At 49.6% G+C, this 21,265-nt stretch overlaps 1 protein-coding gene across 3 annotated transcripts in view; it reads right to left on the minus strand.

Annotated features, from left to right (window-relative positions):
* Positions 1–21,265, minus strand: part of iqsec3a (IQ motif and Sec7 domain ArfGEF 3a) — a 738,133-nt gene that overhangs the window by 229,507 nt on the left and 487,361 nt on the right. For all 3 annotated transcript variants that reach the window (XM_072485388.1, XM_072485387.1, XM_072485389.1), the window contains exon 4: positions 12,692–13,776. In XM_072485388.1, the coding sequence (XP_072341489.1) occupies positions 12,692–13,776 (1,085 nt within the window). The remainder of the gene's footprint in view (positions 1–12,691; positions 13,777–21,265) is intronic.

Genomic DNA, 21,265 nt, shown 5'->3' on the forward strand with positions numbered 1-21,265 from the left:
ATCCCGCAGCGCACAGTTCGCACCGGGATCTGCAGCTGGAGCGGCGCGAACCGCTCCAGCGCCGTGCTGGGCCCCTGCAGGGGCCAGATTTAGTCGTGGGAGCGGCCCGTTCACGCCGTCATAAAACGCGACGGCGTTTACGATGGTGTGGACACTCTGCCGCGGGATTGCAGAATCCCGCCCGATATTCTTTTCTCTTCAAAAGAGCAAATAAATTGAATTATAATATATATTTTTAATTCATTCGCAGGATGTGGGTGTCGTTTGCCAGCATTTGTTACCCATCCCAATGCCCTTGAATTGAGTGGCTTGCTCGGCCATTTTGAAGCGCATTTAAGAATCTACCACATTGCTGAGGGTCTGGAGTCACATGTTGGCCAGACCAGGTAAGGATGACAAATTTGCTTCATTGATTTCATGGCCATCATTAGACTTTAATTCCAGATTCTTTTTATTGAATTTTTATTGAACCTGGGTTCCCAGAGGATACCCTGTATCTCTGCTTTACTAGTCCAGTGACACTACCACAGAGCCACCATGTCCCTGGTGTCTGTATAGGAAGTAATCATTAAGAATAGCATTTAATTGAAAAATGTGGCTTGAAGCGCTATCCTTCAGTTAAATGGCTTGTCCCTAATTATAACTCCCACACAATTATTGCTTAAATGTTTTACTCAAATAGACTAAAACATGGTTTTAATAGCAGAGGTCTGATATAAATGGACAATGCTTTGAATCTGGCTGTCATCATGTTTGGTCTGAATGTGACGTGCTGAATACAATGCTGGAATAAATTCAAATCAATGTTTGGTCTATATCTATATCTACATATGCAAAGCAACGATACTCCAGGAAAAAGGATCAATGTCCAAGCAGTCTGCCAATATCACAAAAATATATAGAATGATCCAGGATTGAGGTGCTGCTTCTAGGTGCTACTTGCATTTATGCTTTAAACATTTATATTGCACAACTGCAAATAAAGTATGATTGAAGAGTGCCTGCAACATGGTAATCAGTCCATGCCAATCATGTGACATTATCAGTCATGTGATTGGTTGAGGCTCATCATATGGAAGAATAATTCAAAAAAAAGGCAATACAATCATGTTGCTGACAATCTCCTCTCAACAGGATCCGATCCCACCTCCCCAGTTTCATGCTTGTTTCTGATCTTGCCTCTTGTCGTGTTGGGTGTTCTGGTTCACAAACAAGTCAACAATGCTGGAAGAGGTGTTACGCTATTTTATTAACTGTTCAACTATGCTAACATACTGTAAACGTGGGTATAAGCAATACCAGCTTAACTGTGGACCCTTTCCTATCACTGGCTATGGTGAGGCACTCAGCACATGGTGAATGTCTGTGATGCAGGCTGTGAGCTCTGTGCTCTGAGCTGGCTGCTGCTAGAATGAGCGGGAACTCTCCTGTCCCCTGTCTTTATAGTGCGTGTGCTCTCACTGGTGATTGGCTGCGGTGTTGTGTATGCTGGTTGGTCCTACTGCATGTCGATCAGTGTGTGTGTGTGTCTGCACCATAATGTACTGATGTATATTATGACAGCCCCCTTTTTTACAAAGAACATGTGCCTATGTGAGAATAAATAATGTGTAATGAGTGTATCTGACCATGTGTGTGCAGTATTTACATAACTATGTACATGAGGTGAGTCAATATACACGGGAAGGTGCCTGGTGCAGAGAAAAGAAAAACAAGGTGTTACACCAACAACAAAACTAATAACGAATGCTATAAACAAACTAGTGAAATGCTGAAACAGGAGGAAAGAACAAAGCATTGAGTCCAACATTGTAAGGCTCATAAATCAAGTCTCTGAGGTGGGCGGCGAATTCGGGTTGACCGTCAGGGTGGCACACCACTCATCGTCCGGATCAATGCTGAGCACCAACAGCGGCTGGTGCTTTCGATTCGGGGACAGCCTGTTCTTGGTTCTGACAGCGACTCAAAAAGGCTCAATGTCCTCGGTGTCACTGGTCTGCATGAAGTCAGGATCGGACTCGGTGAAGGTGGGTTGGATTGCCCGAACATTCCTGCGAGGCTGGTTAAATCGTTGCGAGTTGGCAGGCTGGGCTGCTCGACAGCAGGCAGCATAGTGGCCAAGCCTGCCACAGCGTAGGCACTGTCGCGATTTTGCAGGGCATTGCAGCTTTAAGGGGGCGGAGCCACAGTTGCCGCACGTCGTGACGTCAGTGCGTCCGTTGCGCCACCGCACATGCGCGGTATGGTCTTGCGTGGTGCGGGCCTGCTCATCGAGTTCCTCCACGTCACCGTCCCCTCGTTTGGCGCGTACAAGCGCGGGAGGCCTCGGAAAGCGCGCAAAATGGCCTCACTCCTCCAGACTGCGGTCCCGGAGGTGTTTGATCCTTTGGACCCGTTCCGCCTCATGGGTCCCTTGCCGTGCTGTTTCAGCTGAGGGGGGGTCCCTGAGGGCGAAGATTAAAGGATTGCCAGGAAGGAAGGAAGCTTCAGCTCCCCACTAGCATTTTCTTGCGATGAGTGGGGAAGGGGCAGCAGACAGCAGTCCCAGAAGGGGGAAGGAAGAAAAAATGAGTTCAGAGTGCAGAGGCGGTGTCATTTCCAAAATCTGATTTTCTCACTGCTTCAGCTGTCAGAACATCCGATCTCGGTCAGGAACATAGAATACCTACAGTGCAGAAAGAGGCCATTTGGTCCATCAAGTCTCTGAAAGAGCACCCAACCTAGGCCTCGTAACCCCACCTAACCTTTTGGAAACTAAGGGGCAATTTATCACGGCCAATCCACCTAACCTGCACATCTTTGGACTGTGGGAAGAAAACGGAGCACCCGGAGGAAACCCACGCACACACGGGGAGAAAATGGAAACTCCACACAGTCATCCAGGAGTTGAGTAAATAAAGTAGGGAAAAAAATAAAATAGATGAAGATTTAAAATCATTTGGAACACATTATCATAGTTAGAAGAATGAGGGGGGATCTTATAAAGACATATCAAATGATGAAGGGAATAGGTAGAGTAGAAGCAGGGAGGTTGTTTTCACTGGCGGGTGAAAGCAGAACAAGGGGGCATAGCCTCAACATAAGGGGAAGTAGATTTAGGACTGAGTTGAGGAGGAACTTCTCCACCCAAAGGGTTGTGAATCTGTGGAATTCCCTGGCCAGTGAAGCAGCTGAGGTGATCTCGTCAAATGTTTTTAAAGCAAGGGCAGATAGATTTTTGAACAGGAAAGGGATTAAGGGTTTTGGTGTTCGGGCCGGAAAGTGGAGTTGAGTCCACAAAAGATCAGCCATGATCTCATTGAATGGTGGAGCAGGCTTGAGGGGCCAGATGGACCACACCTGCTCCTAGTTCTTATGTTCTTAAGAGTTAAGTCAAAGAAAATACAAGAAATATAATTGGAGGACGCAAATAAAGGAAACAAGACCAGCAATGTTTTCCTTTTTTGATACTAATTTTAGTTTCACAGAAACAATAATTATTTTAATAAGTTACTGATAGCACCTGAGCAGCCTTGCTTCTGAAATATTCGTATTAGTTTCAGTGTCACAGGTGCTTGAGTTGAAAATAAAAATATTTCTGGACTTTTTTTATAAATTCCGAGTGAAGGGTAAAGACAAAGAAAGAGAACATTTCAATTGGCAGGAATCCACTTCAAACTCAGTCTCGAAAATGAGGTGTTAATTAGTCGATTTACTGCTGGAGAGATGACAAGTGATGTATTATTAAACAGAACATTAAGCAGGATGCACTGACAAAACACAGAGCAAGCAACTAAAAAAAACTTTGCAATCTCGAACTGGAAAATCTGTGATGGCCAAGAATTGCGTCCAAGTTTATTCGCCACCTTCTTGCCAAGGCAAGTTTGGATGATGGGAAAAGAATTCTTAAGGGAAAAAAATAGCCAAGACGTTGCCATGATTTCTAAATTTCCAGTTAGAAAACACCTAATGGGAGAAATTCTGAGTGATTAAATACAATTTCAAACTCCGCTTTCTTTGTATTTCTATTTGACAAGAACCACCAGAGCTTGGCAGGGCTGTGGGACAAGGGGCTTACAGGACTCCGAAAGGAGCAAGGTGAAAGCATCGGCCATAATTCACCTGAGAAGTTAAGAGAAAGGATTGTACATCTGACAAAGGGACAGGGACGCTGAAGAGAACGACATGCATTGTACTTGATCCTTGCTTTATCCACTTGATCCACTAACAGGTTCGTGCTACTTGCGTTATTAGTAAGTAAATAATGCAGATCACTTCACAACTTAGACATCATTGGATGATAACATTACAGAGAAATTTACTTTGTTTGATTTGTGTTATTTAGCACAGTGGGCAAAACAGCTGACTTGTAATGCAGAACAAGACCAGCAGCGCGGGTTCAATTCCCATACCGGCCTCCCTGAACAGGTGCCGGAATGCGGCGACTAGGGGCTTTTCACAGTAACTTCATTGAAGCCTACTTGTGACAGTAAGTGATGATTATTATTAATATGAAAGAACAAGAAAATGGGTGGCACAGTGGTTAGCACTGCTGCCTCACATCTCCAGGGTCCCAGGTTCGATTCCCGGCTTGGGTCACTGTCTGTGCGGAGTCTGCACGTATTCCCCGTGCGTGCTTGGGTTTCCTCCGGGTGCTCCGGTTTCCTCCCACAGTCCAAAGATGTGCAGGTTAGGTGGATTGGCCATACTACAATTTCCCCTAAGTGTCCAAAAGGTTAGGTGGGGTTATGGAGATAGGGTGGGGGATTGGCCTAGGCGGGGTGCTACTTTGGAGGGTAGGTGCAGACTCGATGGGCTGAATGGCATCCTTCTGCACTGTAGAGATTTTATGATTCTATGAAAAGGCCAAATATCCTATCAAACTGCTTCTTTACAGACTATGTACAGTTAGATACAGAGTAAAACCCTTCCACATTACTCCATCAATTATTCTCAGACTAGAAATAGCTTGGATTTGATGTAGAACAGTTTTCGTTATTAACTTTCTACAATAAACATTACTGTACCCAGTCAGAGTAAAAATGTCCAAAGCCAATTCACCTCGCATCTGTTGAAGATTAAATTAATTGATGCCGTTAGTCTAACATGTGTTCAAGCCCAGGTCCCAGAGGTGAAAGGACAATGTTCTAACCCACTGGGTCGTTAGACCTGATGGTATATTGACCACAGGAGGTAGGTATTCCCAGGTGCTTTTTATAGTAGATTTTAGGTATTGTACAGGACAAGGAATTGTTGGGAGTAACTACAAGCACACAATCTAATGGAGGGGAGCAGATGGTTTCTATAAGGACTAATACACCCCGAAGGATGAGTTCACGACTTTATATTAATTGAGAGATTCAGATTGTTTTTTACAGAGAAAGCCGACATTGGTCACCTTTCTTCTCTGACTGTATCTGACAGCAGTATTGCTCCACTGATTAGTCCACATCTGCCCAAAGAATGAGGTTTTGGTTGATTATGTAGATGAGTTGATAAGTGGGCGCAATCTGCCGGCCATGTCTCACCAGAATCGGAGTGCGACACTGCCGCTAGATCTCGGGAGAGGCTCCCCCGAGATTCCAGAAGGCAGTTACGCCTAACCCACAAACGGGGACCAGGAGGTACGGTCCCTGTGGGGTCTCCCAGGCGAACGGGGGCCCCTGGGTGGTCAGCTTCCAGGCAGGGTGACACCCTGACACTGCAGCAGCTCTCCAGTGCAGGAAATGTTGCTGAGTGCGGCCTCAGGCATCATTCCCCATCGGGGCGCTAAATCAAAGCAGTGCCATTAGATAGCGGGGTCGGGCCCGGTGCAACAAGCACTAATCTCACTAATCACGCCCCGTGTCTGCTCAGGTTTCCTCTCACAGCCCAAAGATTAAATCTTTACAGATCCAAAGATTTAATCACCTGCTAATGGTCGCATTCCAAGCATTGTTTGGCATCTTTGAATTTGTCTATATATGTGTTTCTGGAACAGACCTCTTCATTCACCTGAGGAAGGAGCAGCGCTCCGAAAGCTAGTGTTTGAACCAAACCTGTTGGACTTTAACCTGGTGTTGTCAGACTTCGTACTGTGCTCACCCCAGTCCAACGCCGGCATCTCCACATCATTCTCTGTCTTAAGCAGAGTTACTTTGAAACGTAGAAGAGTTTGCTTCATTGATCTGCTGTTTCCATTTTTAAAAAAAGGAAAAAAGCAAAACAATCCAATATTGTGATGTGAGAAAGAAAACTGTATTTGTGGAGGCATTTATCAAAATAATTCATCAATTGTACAGTAGCTTAGGAATGATTGTGTTGTACATGTGCTCAGTAATGCTTTGTCAAATTGATTGCATTAGACAGGTGTATTTGTTGCATATTTTATTAACTTGCTCTCTATTTGAACAGTTGTTCTGTGCCAGGATTCTGTATATTTATTAACACTTTGCGCTTTGTTTGCCAAATGAATCTTTTTATTTGCACTGCACCCTGGTAACCAATTTGCATGTTGCACAGGTTGTAAGGGAGTTTCAAAAGGTGAATTGAAACAAGTTCCAAATTGGTGGTGACAGTCTATTAGCAGTGAATAATGGAGGTTTAGTATAATACAAGATAAAACCAGTTTGGGGACATTTCCCGGGCGTGGACAGGTATCACAATTGTCAGCGCAATGATCACATATTCCTCTCTCTCATCAACTTCAGTAGGTGGAAAATTGTGCAAAACATTTTTATAATTTGTGCATTGGTTTAAAGTTATTCTGATTTGCCTCAAACAAGTCACCTCAGAATTTCCATGTAGCCTGCTGCAGAGCAGGGTAATCGCACACTAACATGTTAGTGTCAGTATAGACACAATGCTCAGATTCAGTCACACCTTCAGTGTGCACTGCGGAATATTCAGTCAACGCTTGATACAAAAAGTGCATCTTCTTTCATTTTATCACCATTTAATTAAACTGGAGGTTAGTTTACAATAGCTCCTTACAAGCAGATAGAAAACTTTCTGGAAATGCTCAGCAGGTCGGGCAATTTGAAATGGTTACACGTCTTGTGGTCCAACATATGCACTTCTGTGATGTTATGACCAAAATTGGATACTTTAAAATATCGCCTCGAGTCATTTTGTGCTTTATTGTACTTGGGATTTATGGCAGAACAGGATGAGGAATTTTGTCCATCCAATCTCACTTTCAGATCTGACAGCAATAGTTTATCTCCAATCAGAGTCCCACTGCTCTATCAAAGAGATGCAAGCAATTCACCGACTCGGGATTCATATATGAGGTTTTTTTTAGAATACTGTGGTGAACCACTGTATTAGGGGGTGTAAGGTCGGACCTGCACTACAGGTTCGCCGGTAGCTCCTGCCGGCTGGCTCCGCCCACGGAGAACTGTATAAATATGTATGACCTCCAGTGCCCTGCCATTTCGCCAGCTGCAGCAGGAGGCCACGCATCTGACTGTAATAAAGCCACAGTTATACCCAATCTGCGTCTTTGTGCAATTGATCGTGCATCAATTTATTACAGTCAGATTTTCCACAGAATGGATATCAGAATTAAGCCCGATCGCCTGCAGCTGGATCTGCATTCGCCCGACGCCAGGAAAGACTTTGCTCACTGGCTGGCATGTTTTGAGGCCTACATAAACGCTGCAGACCCCGCGCCAACGGAGGCTCAGAAGATAAACGTCCTGTACTCCGACTGAGCTCCAGCGTGTTCCCGTTGATCCAAGACGCCACGAATTACACGAAAGCAATGGAACTCCTTAAGGAACACTACGCGCAGAAGGTGAACACGCTCTTCGCCAGGCATGTACTCGCCACCCGCTCGCAACTACCTGGTGAGTCCATCGAAGACTTCTGGCGGGCCCTAATTCCACTTGTCCGGGACTGTGACTGTCAGGCCGTCACGGCCGCCGAACACGCGAATCTCCTCGTGCGCGATGCCTTCATGACGGGGATTGCGTCGGACCGCATCCGAGAACGATTGCTGGAAGGGGCCACGCTCGAACTGGCGGAGACGAAAACCTTGGCGCTCTCCATGACAGTCACATCCTGTAATGTGCAATCTTACCTATCCCGCCGCCCTGCCCATCCTTCTACCCCTTCCTACCCCTCCTGGACCCCGCCGACAACCTCCTCAGCCGGGGCCCTGCCTTCGCAATACGCCTGCGCCGCACGCCGATCCACGCACCCCGGGGGTCCCCGCTGCTACTTCTGTGGTCAGCAGAAGCAGCCCCGCCAACACTGCCCGGCCCGCACTGCAGTTTGTAAATCCTGCAGTAAAAAGGGCCACTTCGCGGCTGTGTGCCAGGCCCGCGCAGTCGCTGCGATCGCGCCCGCTATCGCCCCCTCCCCCACGCCAGACTTACAATGGGTGCCGCCATCTTGTCCCGACCCCGCAATGTGCGCACCAGGGGCGCCGCTATCTTGTCCCCCACAGGGTCTCCGGACATCCCGACATCGGAACCGCACACGCTCGCCACCCGAAGCATCCGACGGCTACCCACAGCTCGCTTCGATGACGCTGGACCAATCTTGCCCGCACAACCTGGCCACCGCGTCGACGACGGTGAAAATAATCGGCCACACGACCTCGTGCCTGCTGGACTCCGGGAGCACCGAAAGCTTCATACACCCAGATATGGTAAGGCGTTGCTCCCTCGCGGTCCACCCTGCCAATCAAAGGATCTCCCTAGACTCCGGATCCCACTCCGTCCTGATCCGAGGCTTTTGTACAGTCACCCTCACGGTCCAGGGCATAGAATTTAGTACCTTCTGCCTCTATGTCCTTCCTAATCTCTGCGCTGCACTCCTGTTGGGCCTGGACTTCCAGTGCAATCTCCAGAGCCTCACCCTCAAATTCGGCCTTACCCCCCCCCCCTTACCGTTTGCGGCCTCGCGACCCTCAAGGTCGATCCCCCCTCCTTTTTTGCCAATCTAACTGCGGATTGCAAGCCCGTTGCCACCAGGAGCAAACGGTACAGCACCCAGGACAAGACCTTCATCAGGTCTGAAGTCCTGCGGCTGCTTAAGGAGGGTATTATCGAGGCCAGCAACAGCCCCTGGAGAGCCCAAGTGGTAGTGGTTAAAACTGGGGACAAACACAGGATGGTCGTGGACTACAGCCAGACCATCAATTGGTACAGACAGCTCGACGCGTACCCCCTCCCACGCATATCTGATATGGTCAATCAGATTGCGCAGTACCGGGTCTTCTCAACAATTGACCTGAAATCCGCCTACCACCAGCTCCCCATCCGGAAGTCGGACCGGCCATACACGGCCTTCGAGGCGGATGGTCGCCTCTACCACTTCCTTAGGGTCCCTTTCGGTGTCACAAACGGGGTCTCAGTTTTCCAAAGTGAGATGGACCGAATGGTCGACCAGTACGGTTTGCGGGCCACCTTTCCGTACTTAGATAATGTCACCATCTGCGGCCATGACCAGCAGGACCACGATGCCAACCTCGATAAATTCCTCCGCACTGCCACCCTTCTCAACCTGACCTACAACAAAGAGAAGTGTGTGTTCAGCACGACCCGGTTAGCCATTCTCGGCTATGTAGTCCAAAACGGACTTCTCGGGCCCGACCCCGAGCGCATGCGCCCCCTCATGGAACTTCCCCTCCCCCACTGCCCCAAAGCCCTCAAACGCTGCCTGGGGTTCTTTTCATACTACGCCCAGTGGGTCCCAAACTATGCGGACAAGGGCCGGCCACTCATTCAGTCCACCCAATTCCCCCTCGCGGCCGAGGCACAACACGCTTTCGCCCGCATCAGAGCAGACATCGCCAAGGCCGGGATGCGCGCAGTGGACGAGTCACTGCCTTTCCAAGTAGAAATCGACGCTTCAGACGTCGCCCTTGCCGCCACTCTAAACCAGGCAGGCAGACCCGTGACATTCTTTTCCCTCACCCTTCATGACTCTGAAATTCGACACACATCCGTCGAAAAGGAGGCCCAAGCTATCGTTGAAGCTGTGCGGCATTGGAGGCAATACCTGGCCGGTAAGAGATTCACTCTCCTTACGGACCAACGGTCGGTAGCCTTCATGTTCAATAACACACAGCGGGGCAAGATCAAAAATGATAACATCTTGCGGTGGAAAATCGAGCTCTCCACCTATAATTACAAGATTTTGTATCGCCCCGACAAACTCAACGAGCCCCCAGGCGCCCTCTCCCGAGGTACATGTGCCAGCGCACAGGTGGACCAACTCCGGGCCCTACACGACAGTCTTTGTCACCCAGGGGTCACTCGATTGTACCATCTGGTCAAAGCTCGCAATCTGGCCTACTCCGTCGAGGACGTAAGGACAGTCACCAGGGACTGCCAGGTCTGTGCGGAGTGCAAACCGCACTTCTACCGGCCAGACCGTGCGCGCCTGGTGAAGGCTTCCCGCCCCTTTGAATGCCTCAGCGTGGATTTCAAAGGGCCCCTCCCCTCCACCAACCATAACACATACATTCTCAGTGTGGTCGATGAGTACTCCAGATTCCCCTTCGCCTTCCCATGCCCCGATATGACGTCTGCCACCGTCATCAAGGCCCTCAGCACCATTTTCGCTCTGTTCGGTTTCACCGCCTACATCTACAGTGACAGGGGATCCTCATTCATGAGCGATGAGCTGCGTCAGTTCCTGCTCATCAGGGGTGTAGCCTCCAGCAGGACGACCAGCTACAACCCCTGGGGAAATGGGCAAGTAGAATGGGACGGTTTGGAGGGCTGTCCAGCTGGCCCTACGGTCCAGGAACCTCCCAGCCTGACGCTCTACACTCCATCCGGTCACTATTGTGCACCGCCACTAATAACACACCCCATGAACGTGTTTTTACCTTCCCCAGGAAGTCCACATCCGGGGTGTCGCTCCCGACTTGGCTCGCAGCTCCAGGACCGGTCCTTCTCCGTAGGCACGTCCGACTCCACAAGGTGGACCCCTTGGTGGACAGGGTTCACCTGCTCCGCGCCAACCCTCAATATGCCTACGTTGAGTTCCCCGGCGGCCGCCAAGATACTGTCTCACTCAGGGACCTGGCACCGTCAGGTTCCACCCCAACACACACCCCCACCCATGCGCCACCCCCCTCCCACCGTGCCGCCAACATTGACCCCACCAGACCACACACCCCTCCCCCCTTTTCCGCACAAGAGGGCGAAGAGGACTTCGGCATGCTCCCGGAGTTCCCCGATGACTGGCCAGCATCAGCACCGCCACCACCGCCATCGGTGCCACCTCCACCACTGCCAGCACCGCCTCCACCGCCATCGGTGCCACCTCCACCACCGCCAGCACCGACTTCGCCGCCACCGTTACGCCGCTCCCAATGAAGCACCAAAGCACCGGACCGGCTGAACCTTTGACGGACTCCGGACCGTCAACATGGACTTTTCTTTCCCTACCACTGTACATAATTGCACTAATTGTATATCGTTTCACGTCGCCCCCGCCGGACTCATTTTTAACAGGGGGTGAATGTGGTGATCCACTGTATTAGGAGATGTAAGGTAGGACCTGCACTACAGGTTCGCCGGTAGCTCCTGCCAGCTGGCTCCGCCCACGGAGAACTGTATAAATATGCATGACCTCCAGTGCCCTGCCATTTCACCAGCTGCAGCAGAGGCCACACATCTGACTGTAATAAAGACACAGTTGTCCCCAATCTGCGTCTTTGTGCAATTGATCGCGCATCAAATAGTAACAAAGCATAAAAGTGCTCTGCCAGGTTATTTACAATTCTTCGATGTTGTAAGACAAGATATACACATACTGGTGTCTTTCAGCCTTTGTAACCATGGCATCACCTCAAGGCATCACTAGAACAATGTCTGCCGACATTTGTTAATACCTGTAAACTATATATACCGTAAACAGAGGCAACTTAGAGGAACCAATATAAATATTCATTAAAGAAGAATTCAATGGTGTATCCAACCAAACGGAAATTCAATGGTATCATTCCATATTCCATGTTTATCTTGGGGATTGTCACAAAATTATGCTAAATTAAGTGAGGAAAAATAAGATACGGCCATTTTATCGCAATAAAACTACCAGAAAAATATAGATGAGAATAAGACAATGCCCAGTACAATCAGACCCTGTCATCAATATTAAATCTTATAAAGATAATAATGTATATAACATTTTCACAGCTGCATTAAACATGGAAAAATTATGAAGGTTAAAAAGAAAAAAAAAGCAGAAAAAGAGCAGACAGTTGACAATGCTCAGGGGTGACATCCGGGATCACTGCTCACCAGGATTGACACCACCAGAGCACAAAGATCACTGGAGTTCCTCCAACCTTGCCGAATACCCAATGCTTCCATAGGCATGTCACAGGCATCTTCCATAGCAGAGGGGAGGTATGGAGGAAACAGGAGCCAAATCAGGCAGTCAGTCAGAGAGACCCTGGGTCCTACAGCCTGTTGATTAACCAATCGCGGGGCTTCAACTGATTTCAGGCTATTTCCCAGGCTTCACGCTTCACCTTTGTCTGACCCGAGTGTGTCAGAAAGTCCATGCAGATTTCAGAGGCATACATTCAATCAGAGTTTCTAACAAAGTACAAATCTTACAAACCTCAATTCTTTAGGCAGTTTTGCTAATTCAGGAGGTTTTAGATACCTTACCCTGGAGGAGAGCCTCACATTTGGACAATATTATTAATCATTTCCTTCACTCAATCGAACCTTGCATATTGATGTTGCTGTTTACTTACACGTTGAAAAGATTGAGGCCGATTCGGTAGAGGCGTTTGCGGATGGTGTCAGTCGAGAGGGTGGGTGACTTACAGCTGCTTGGGTTCTCACAGTGGTACCTGGGCATGCTCAGTATCATAGCGTGTAACGCCTCCTTTGAAGAGACCTCTGATGGAGACTTAGCCGAGATAGATGTTGTACTGCTGCTGAGCTGCTCTGCATTGTCCAAGCGATTAGATTCCAACTGATGGTCCTGCATGATCCCATTGTTATGATCAATCTGGATCTCCTGCATTGCCATCTGACCCTGCCCCACTAATTTTCCCCCCACCCCGTTTGAGTTGATATTGACATTCAGTTCCGTGAAAGGACAATTGTTTTGAATGATCATCTGTTCCTTTTCTGAAGAAGAATTCTGGGAGCCGATGTCCTCCTCCTCCCCTACGCCCTGAATGTCTTTTGCAACCACAACATTCTGCTCAGATTCTGACGTAGCATTCTCACAGTTTGCCATGGCAACGGATGCAGATTCCAGCAGTGAAGAAACTGACATGTTTTTGTTCTCAATGTGGAAGGTGACATCTCTGAAGGCCATCATAAGTGTGCTTCCACTTCTTGCAAGGCCATCTTCCAGCTGGTCATCACTGCTTTCTTGTCCTGGTCTCCCCATCTCACCCCCTGCTCCGTCCTGCATTGAGGCGCTGCTGAAAGTCTCTGTGAATTGGTAACTGCTGCCATCTTGCAGTGAACACATTGTCTTTAAACTCCATGAGCTGAGAGCATCATCGATTGACTTAGCCAGTGATTTAACCTGCTCTGTGAAGGAGTCCTCGAGCTCAGTCAGAGCCCCGCTGATGCTTGCAGGCAAGGATGGTGAGCGTACCAGGGGGATTCCTGCAAAGTTATACCCTTCCATTAAACTCTCGGCATTCTGTAACCTGACCTTCCGCAGAGAAATACGCCTGGGCATGCGGCTTTCCAGCAAGGAATTCCGAATCTTTTCGAAGTTCTTGCTGAGCTGATACTGCCGGAAAGCTGTCTGGATGGTGCAGGCAGCCCTGCGGGATACCAAATGGCCTCCATATTTGTGTTCCAGCATTTCAATCTGAAAGAGAAGAGAGATGGGATATCAAATGCCATTCTGACTGTGGCGAGCTGCATAGAAAAACTTAAATAAAGAGGTCCCCACTCATTTGAACCAAAATCAATATATTGTATGAATGGGAAAAGCCTCAGAAATCCCACCTCTTATGTTCAAACTTCAACACACTTTAATTTGTCTTACCTGGGCGGGGAGGGGGGGGGAAACTTCCAGGTTATCCCCTCAGAGAGAAATCTAGCTTCCCTATGAAACGCAATAAACAAATTATGCAGTTATATTATTGTATTGCTAGAACACTAGCTACACCATTAGTTCTCCTATTTGTGATGTAACATGGCAGCATCCGAGGACCCTCCACAGTTGTCAAGTCTCTTGACTCAGCTACAAGGGGCATTGCGACCTCCATCCTGATTTCGGACTGTGACCTCCTGTGGGCTGCGATTGCAGTCAGTGGCTCTCAGCATTTCCCTCAATTCATCTTCATTTCTTTCACCTCATTCACCTGAGGAAGGAGCAGCGCTCCGAAAGCTAGAGATTCGAAACAAACCTGTTGGACTTTAACCTGGTGTTGGCAGACTTCTTGGCCGGAATTCTCCCCTACCCCGCGAGACAGGGGGTCCCGGCTGGATGGAGTGGCGGGAACCACTCCGGCGTCGGGCCGCCCCAAAGGTGCGGAGAAACCCTCACCGTGAGGGGCTAGGCCCGCGCCGGAGTGGTTGGCGCGCCGCCGACTGGCGTGGAAGGCCTTTGGTGCCACGCGGGATTGACACCAGCCCCTTACGATTCTCCGACCCGGCGGGGGGTCGGGAATCCTGCACTGTACTGTGCCCACCCCAGTCCAATGCCGGCATCTCCACATCATTTGTTTCAACAGCTAATGGGAGACCTGGGTGTGCTAGTGCATGAGTCGCAAAAAGTTGGTTTTCAGGTGCAACAGGTGATTAAGAAGGCAAATGGAATTTTGTCCTTCATTGCTAGAGGGATGGAGTTTAAGACTAGGGAGGTTCTGCTGCAATTGTATAAGGTGTTAGTGAGGCCACACCTGGAGTATTGTGTTCAGTTTTGGTCTCCTTACTTGAGAAAGGACGTACTGGCACTGGAGGGTGTGCAGAGGAGATTCACTAGGTTAATCCCAGAGCTGAAGGGGTTGGATTACGAGGAGAGGTTGAGTAGGCTGGGACTGTACTCGTTGGAATTTAGAAGGATGAGGGGGGATCTTATAGAAACATATAAAATTGTGAAGGGAATAGATAGGATAGATGCGGGCAGGTTGTTTCCACTGGCGGGTGAAAGCAGAACTAGGGGGCATAGCCTCAAAATAAGGGGAAGTAGATTTAGGACTGAGTTTAGGAGGAACTTCTTCACCCAAAGGGTTGTGAATCTATGGAATTCCTTGCTCAGTGAAGCAGTAGAGGCTCCTTCATTAAATGTTTTTAAGATAAAGATAGATAGTTTTTTGAAGAATAAAGGGATTAAGGGTTATGGTGTTCGGGCCGGAAAGTGGAGCTGAGTCCACAAAAGATCAGCCAATATCTCATTGAATGGTGGAGCAGGCTCGAGGGGCCAGATGGCCGACTCCTGCTCCTAGTTCTTATGTTCTTATGAAAGACAGTGGTGAATAAAAAATGGAAATGAGGGAAAACGATATTGAAAAATGCGAGCAGAAAATCAGGAGCGGGTTCGATAAGGCACCATGGTGTTGGGATTAGTATATTAGCATAGATAAAGGATTGACTCACTGAAAGAAGACAAAGTTTATTTTTTATAAATTTAGAGTACCCAATTAATTTTTCCAATTAAGGGGCAATTTAGCGTGGCCAATCCACCTACCCTGCACATGTTTGGGTTGTGGGGGCGAAACCCACGTAAACATGGGGAGAATGTGCAAACTCCACACGGACAGTGACCCAGAGCCGGGATTGAACCTGGGACCTCGGTGCCGTGAGGCAGCAGTGCTAACCCACTGCACGAAAGAAGACAAAGTTTGGATAAGAGGAGCATTTTCAGGATGGGGACCTGTAATTAGTGGAGTGTCACAGGGATCAGTGCTGGGGTCACAATAGATATTAATGACGTTAGCGAGGGAAGTGAATGCACTATTGCCAAGTTTGCTGGTGATACAAAAATAGGTGGGAAGGCGAGTGATGAGGATGACAGAGTCTACAGAGGGATCTAGACAGGCTAGGGGAGTGGACAAAAACTTGGCAGAAAAATAAAAGAGCTGAATTATTTTAAAATGGAGAAAGACTGCAGAAAGTTACAGCTCAGAGGGGTTGGGGGGGGTCCTCAAGCAGAAGTCACAAAGCTAGCAGCAAGTTAAACAGGTAATAGGGAAGGCAAATGCAATGTTGGCCTTTATTTCAAAGGGAATGGAGTACACAAATAGGGAATCTTGGGAAAACTATACAAGGCACTGGTTAGAACAAGCCTGGAATACTGTGGTCAGCTTTGGATCACTTATCTCAGGGAATTGGAGGCAGTCCAGAGAAGGTTCACTCAGTTGATCCCAGAATGGAGGGTGTTGGATCTCAGCAGAGTGACCACAAGGAACAAATGTTTGGAGGCAAAAATCAAGGTTTAATCATACAATGCCCACTCTACTCCCCGAAGGGTACTCCTGCCCTGGACCGCATCCAGACCGGGGTTTTTATACGGATCAGGCTTCCCTTGTTCAGGGAAAGTCCCGCCCCTTTAACAGGAATGTTCATATTCTGCTGAGGTCAGGAGGAACCTAACAGTCCACACACCGTGACCTCTGTGACGGTTCTAACACTCCTTCCCTGCTAAGTCCTGAACGCCGTCCATCTGATAGGGACCCTGGTCCTCTTTGCCCGGGGCTGGACCATGGGCGTTGTCCGTGCGGGGTCCGGCAGTGTGCACCGCACGGGGTACCATCGCTTCCGAGCAGACCGTCAAGGCAGTACCGGTGTCGTCACGCCTGCACTTGCACCCTGGTCTTGGTAAACCCTGACGGCTACGTTTCCATCTTGGAGTCAGGGTCCGAGATTGCTGAATCCATCATCTCCGAGCCCTGGGAGTCCGGAACCTGCCGGGGTGGTGCCTGCTGTAATGGTGGGGAGACGGGATCAGTGGAACTGGGACATGGGAAGTGGGTCAGTCAGTGCTGGAACGCAACTGCGGAGGTGGTCCACGTGTCTGTTTGATTCACGGCCTTGTACCCAGACCATACAGGAGATTGGTCCCGTCTGGGTAAGCACCCTGCCCGGAATCCATGCAGCTCCGTCACCATAACTCCTGACATGCACCGATTCACCCGGCTAAAAACATTGCAGGGCGCTCGCCAGCCTAAACCCACTTCGGACCGAGCCTGTTCCCTGCGGACCTTCCCACCAATGTCCGGCAATACCAAGCTCAAGCGCGTGCACAGGCGTCACTCCATTAGTATGCCACCCCCATCATGGCGTGCCACGTGACGCTAGACCAAGAAAAGAAACGGATCACTTGCATCTCACCCGTGGTCTGCTTCTGCACCGCCCGCTTGAAAGTCTGGGTCGTCCGTTTGGCCAACCCGTTCAAGACCGGGTGGGGCTGGGCGTCTGGGATGAATTACACTCAACCGCAGCAAGCATCTGAAAAGCGAGTGCAGTGGGCAGTTCTGTGCGGTCATCGATTTGGTGGCCAAACCACCCTGATGCCATTAGGCGAGCCATTGAAGGTGGGCATCAGTGCCTTGGCCAGGTCGAAATAGATCAGTAACCGTGAGGATGAGAGTTGATTCTTCATCTCCGCAAAAGCCCAATGCAGTTGACACATCCCATGGCAGCTCTTTAGCAGTCGGTTTTAGGGCTTCAGCAGCGTCACAAAGTTCGGGATAAATTTCCTGTAATAATTTATGAGCCCTAAAAAAAGAGCGCAGCTTCATTGGTCCATTTGGAACGAGGTCCTGTTGGATCGGCCGTACTTTGTCCTCGACTGAGCTAAGGCCGTCATGGTCAGGAAGGGAACCAAGGTGGAGCAAGTCCTTGGCCTGGAATACACACTTCTCCCTTCAAAATTGCATTGCAGTGGCCACAAAGCGTCGGAGCATCTTACCGAGGTTCCGTAAGTGTTCCTGGTCCGTCGACCCAGTAAACAGCAAATCTTCGAGATAGATCGCAATATTCGGTAAACCCTGTAATATGTACTCGAAGACGCGGTGGAATATAGCGCTGGCCGATGATACCCTGAAAGGCACTGGCTATGCTCCTACAACCTGCGGTGTGTATTCACTGTCACAAAACTCCTGGATCCTGGGTCCAAAACCAGCTGGAGGTAAGCGTGACTTATATCGAGCTTCATGAAGGCACAGCCTCCGCTGACCCTCACATAGAGGTCCTCTATATGCGGGATGGGGTAGCAGTCTAAACAGGAAATCCAGTTTTTCATCTTGTAGTCCCCACAAAGGCATATGGAGCAATTGGTTTCAGCACGGGCACGACTGGTGCTGCCCAATTTGTGAACTGTACAGGGCGGGTTGTGCCTAATACTCCAACTGGTCGAGCTCAGCATCTCCTTTTGGCCGCAGGGCATATGGAACCAGTTGGGAATGGAAATAGTGCGGCTGTGCTAACTGGTCAGCACAGATTCTGGTCGTGGCCCCCCTGTATAGTGCCGAAACCTTCCTGGAAAACGTCCGGGAACATATGGCTTCCCGCCCATCCAGTCCATCTGGGAGCATTTGGCAAATCTGTGGCCAGTCAAGGTGGAGGTGCTTCAACCAATCATGTCCCAGCAGACTAGGGCCACTGCTGTGCACCACAACCAGGGGCAAACTAGCGGACCACTGCCCGTATTCTATGGGGACCACTGAGACACTGGCAATGGCCAACAATTCCCCTGTATATGTAGCTAAACTTGTGTCCATGTCCTGTGAGATCAGTGTTTGGAGCCCGGTTGACGACAGAGATGGCAGCCCCGTTAACTAACTCCATCTGAATCGGGTGGCCGTTTATACGGAGAGTGTTTCACATCGGCGCCACCTTTGGTAGTCAATTGTTGGTAGTTGTCAACATCCTCGTCCAAATAATACGTCTGCTCCCGGAGAGGGCGGTTGCGCCTGGCGAGACGGTGAGTTCTCACAGGATATGGTGATTCTGATGCCTCTCTGCAGGTCCAAGCGCGGTTTGGACAGTAGCTTTCTTTGGGTCACCGCATCACGGATCCCGCAAACCAGCCTGTCTCGCAATGTTTCTGACAAGGATGCCCCAAAGTCACAAAACTCAGCTTCCTTTGGCGAGCCATAAACTCAGTCACAGACCCCCCTTTGGTTTGGGTGGCTTGGGGTTGAAGTGCCCATCCACTAACAGAACCAAAATATCGAAAGACCGTGGGCAGGATTCTCCGGTATTCGGCGGGTGGGCCGTACTGGCGCCAAAGAGCGGCGTGAACCACTCCTGCGGCGGGCCATTCGGAGGGTGCGGAATCCTCCGCACCTTCGGGGGCTAGGCCAAAGCTGGAGTGATTGGCGCCACGGCAACCGGCGGCGCATGCGCAGGAGCGCCAGCGTGTTCCCAGAACCGCTGGCGCGATTCCTGTGCATGCGCAGTGGGTTTCTTCTCTGCGCCGGCGATGGCGGAGCTTTACAGCGGCCACGCAGGGGGAAAGAGTGCCCCCACGGCACATGCCCGCCCAGAGATCGGTGGGCCCCGATCGTGGGCCAGGCCACCATGGGTGCCCCCTGGGGCTAGATCCTCCCGCGCCGCCCACCGCCCCCCCCCCCACCCACCCCCCCGAGGACTCCGCAGGCCGCCCGCAGAGCCAGGTCCCGCCGGTAAGAACCTTGCTTGTGTAATTTACGCCGGTGGGACAGGCCGAAAACAGGCAGCCCCCGGCCCATTGCGGAGCAATGAATCGCTAGGGGGGGCCGCTGCCAACGGCCCCGACCGCCAAAAAAACGACGCCGGAGAATTCGAAACCTCCTTCAAAGGTTTCTAACTTCCCAATGTGTGGCAGGTCTGCCGTTGGTCAACTGGCCTCCTGAGGCCTCTGCAAAGTGGTCCGAGTGGGAAGAAGCTTGCCCCGTCAGCAGCTCCGGTTTATCCTCAGCGCCAGTGTTGGATCTGAGCAGAGTCACCATGAGAAACAAATGTTTGGAGGCAAAAAGAAAGGTTTAATCATACACCCAATATCCACTCCACTACCTGAAGGGTTTTCACGCACCAGCCCACACCTGGGCCGGGGTTTGTAGAAGAGTCAGTCTTCCCTTGTTAAGGGGGAGGGCCGTCATTTCTGCCAAGGTCATGGGGAACCTAATTGCCCACACCCGTGATCTCTGTGCGGGTTAAAACAGAGGGATTTTCTTATGAGGAGAGATTGAGTAGATTGGACTCGTTGGAGTTTAGAAGAATGAGAAGCAACCTTATTGAGACATAGCGGATTCTCAGGGGACTTGACAGTGTTGATGCTGAGAGATTGGTTACCCCTGTGGGAGAGTCTAGGACCTGAGGGCAGAATCTCAGGGTAAGGGACCGCACATTTCAAACAGAGATGTGGAGGAATTTCTTCTCTCAGAGGGGAGTAAATCTGTTGAATTCTGTGCCGCAGAGAGCTGGAGAGACCAGGTCGTTAAGAATGATCAAAGTTCAGATAGATCCCGGGTCACTGTCCGTGTGGAGTTTGCACATTCTCCCCGTGCCTGCATGGGTCTCATCCCACAATGCAAAGATTTTCAGGGTGGGGACTGGCCACGCTAAATTGCCCCTTAATTGGAGAATTTCTTTTTTTATAAAAATAAATTTAGAGTACCCAATTCATTTTTTCCAATTAAGGGGCAATTTAGCGTGGCCAATCCTCCTGCCCTGCACATCTTTGGGTTGTGAGGGCGAAACCCACGCAGACACGGGGAGAATGTGCAAACTCCACACGGACAGTGACCCAGAGCTGGGATCGAACCTGGGACCTCGGCGCGTGAGGCCGCAGTGCTATTAATTGGAGAAAAATAATTGGGTACTCTAAATGTATTGAAAAAAAGAAAAAATGTATTCGAAAAAAGCTCAGATAAACAGATTTTTAATCAGTAAGAGCATCAAGGGTTATGGGGACAAGGTGGTAAAGTGAATTTGAGGATTATATCAGATCAGCCATGATCTCATTGAGTGGTGGATTCACAACAGTCTGGGCTAGTGGTGGTCAATTCCAGCCCCACACGCCCCGGAGTCCCAATGACTAAACATTACATTTCTTTACCCGTCAGTCTGGCCTCAATAAAAGTCGAGATGGATTTGCAGGTACAGCATTAGTTATTTTATTTGACTTGCAAGTCTGTCTCAGTTCACAGCGGTACAAAACACATCTTGCTTTCTGTACCTCCGGAATCAAGTGAGTCTGTAGGACAAAGGGATCGCTACTAATAACACAAATGGCATCAAGTTTCACATACACGATGCCCATAGGTCATCCCATATCCCTCCTGACCTGTTGATACATCCTAATTGGCTCACTTCCAATCCCTTCCTCTGGCCCCCTATTACCCAGCATCCTTTTCTCCTCCTTT

The sequence above is a fragment of the Scyliorhinus torazame genome, chromosome 19 (assembly GCF_047496885.1).
Source record: "Scyliorhinus torazame isolate Kashiwa2021f chromosome 19, sScyTor2.1, whole genome shotgun sequence".
Taxonomy (NCBI): domain Eukaryota; kingdom Metazoa; phylum Chordata; class Chondrichthyes; order Carcharhiniformes; family Scyliorhinidae; genus Scyliorhinus; species Scyliorhinus torazame.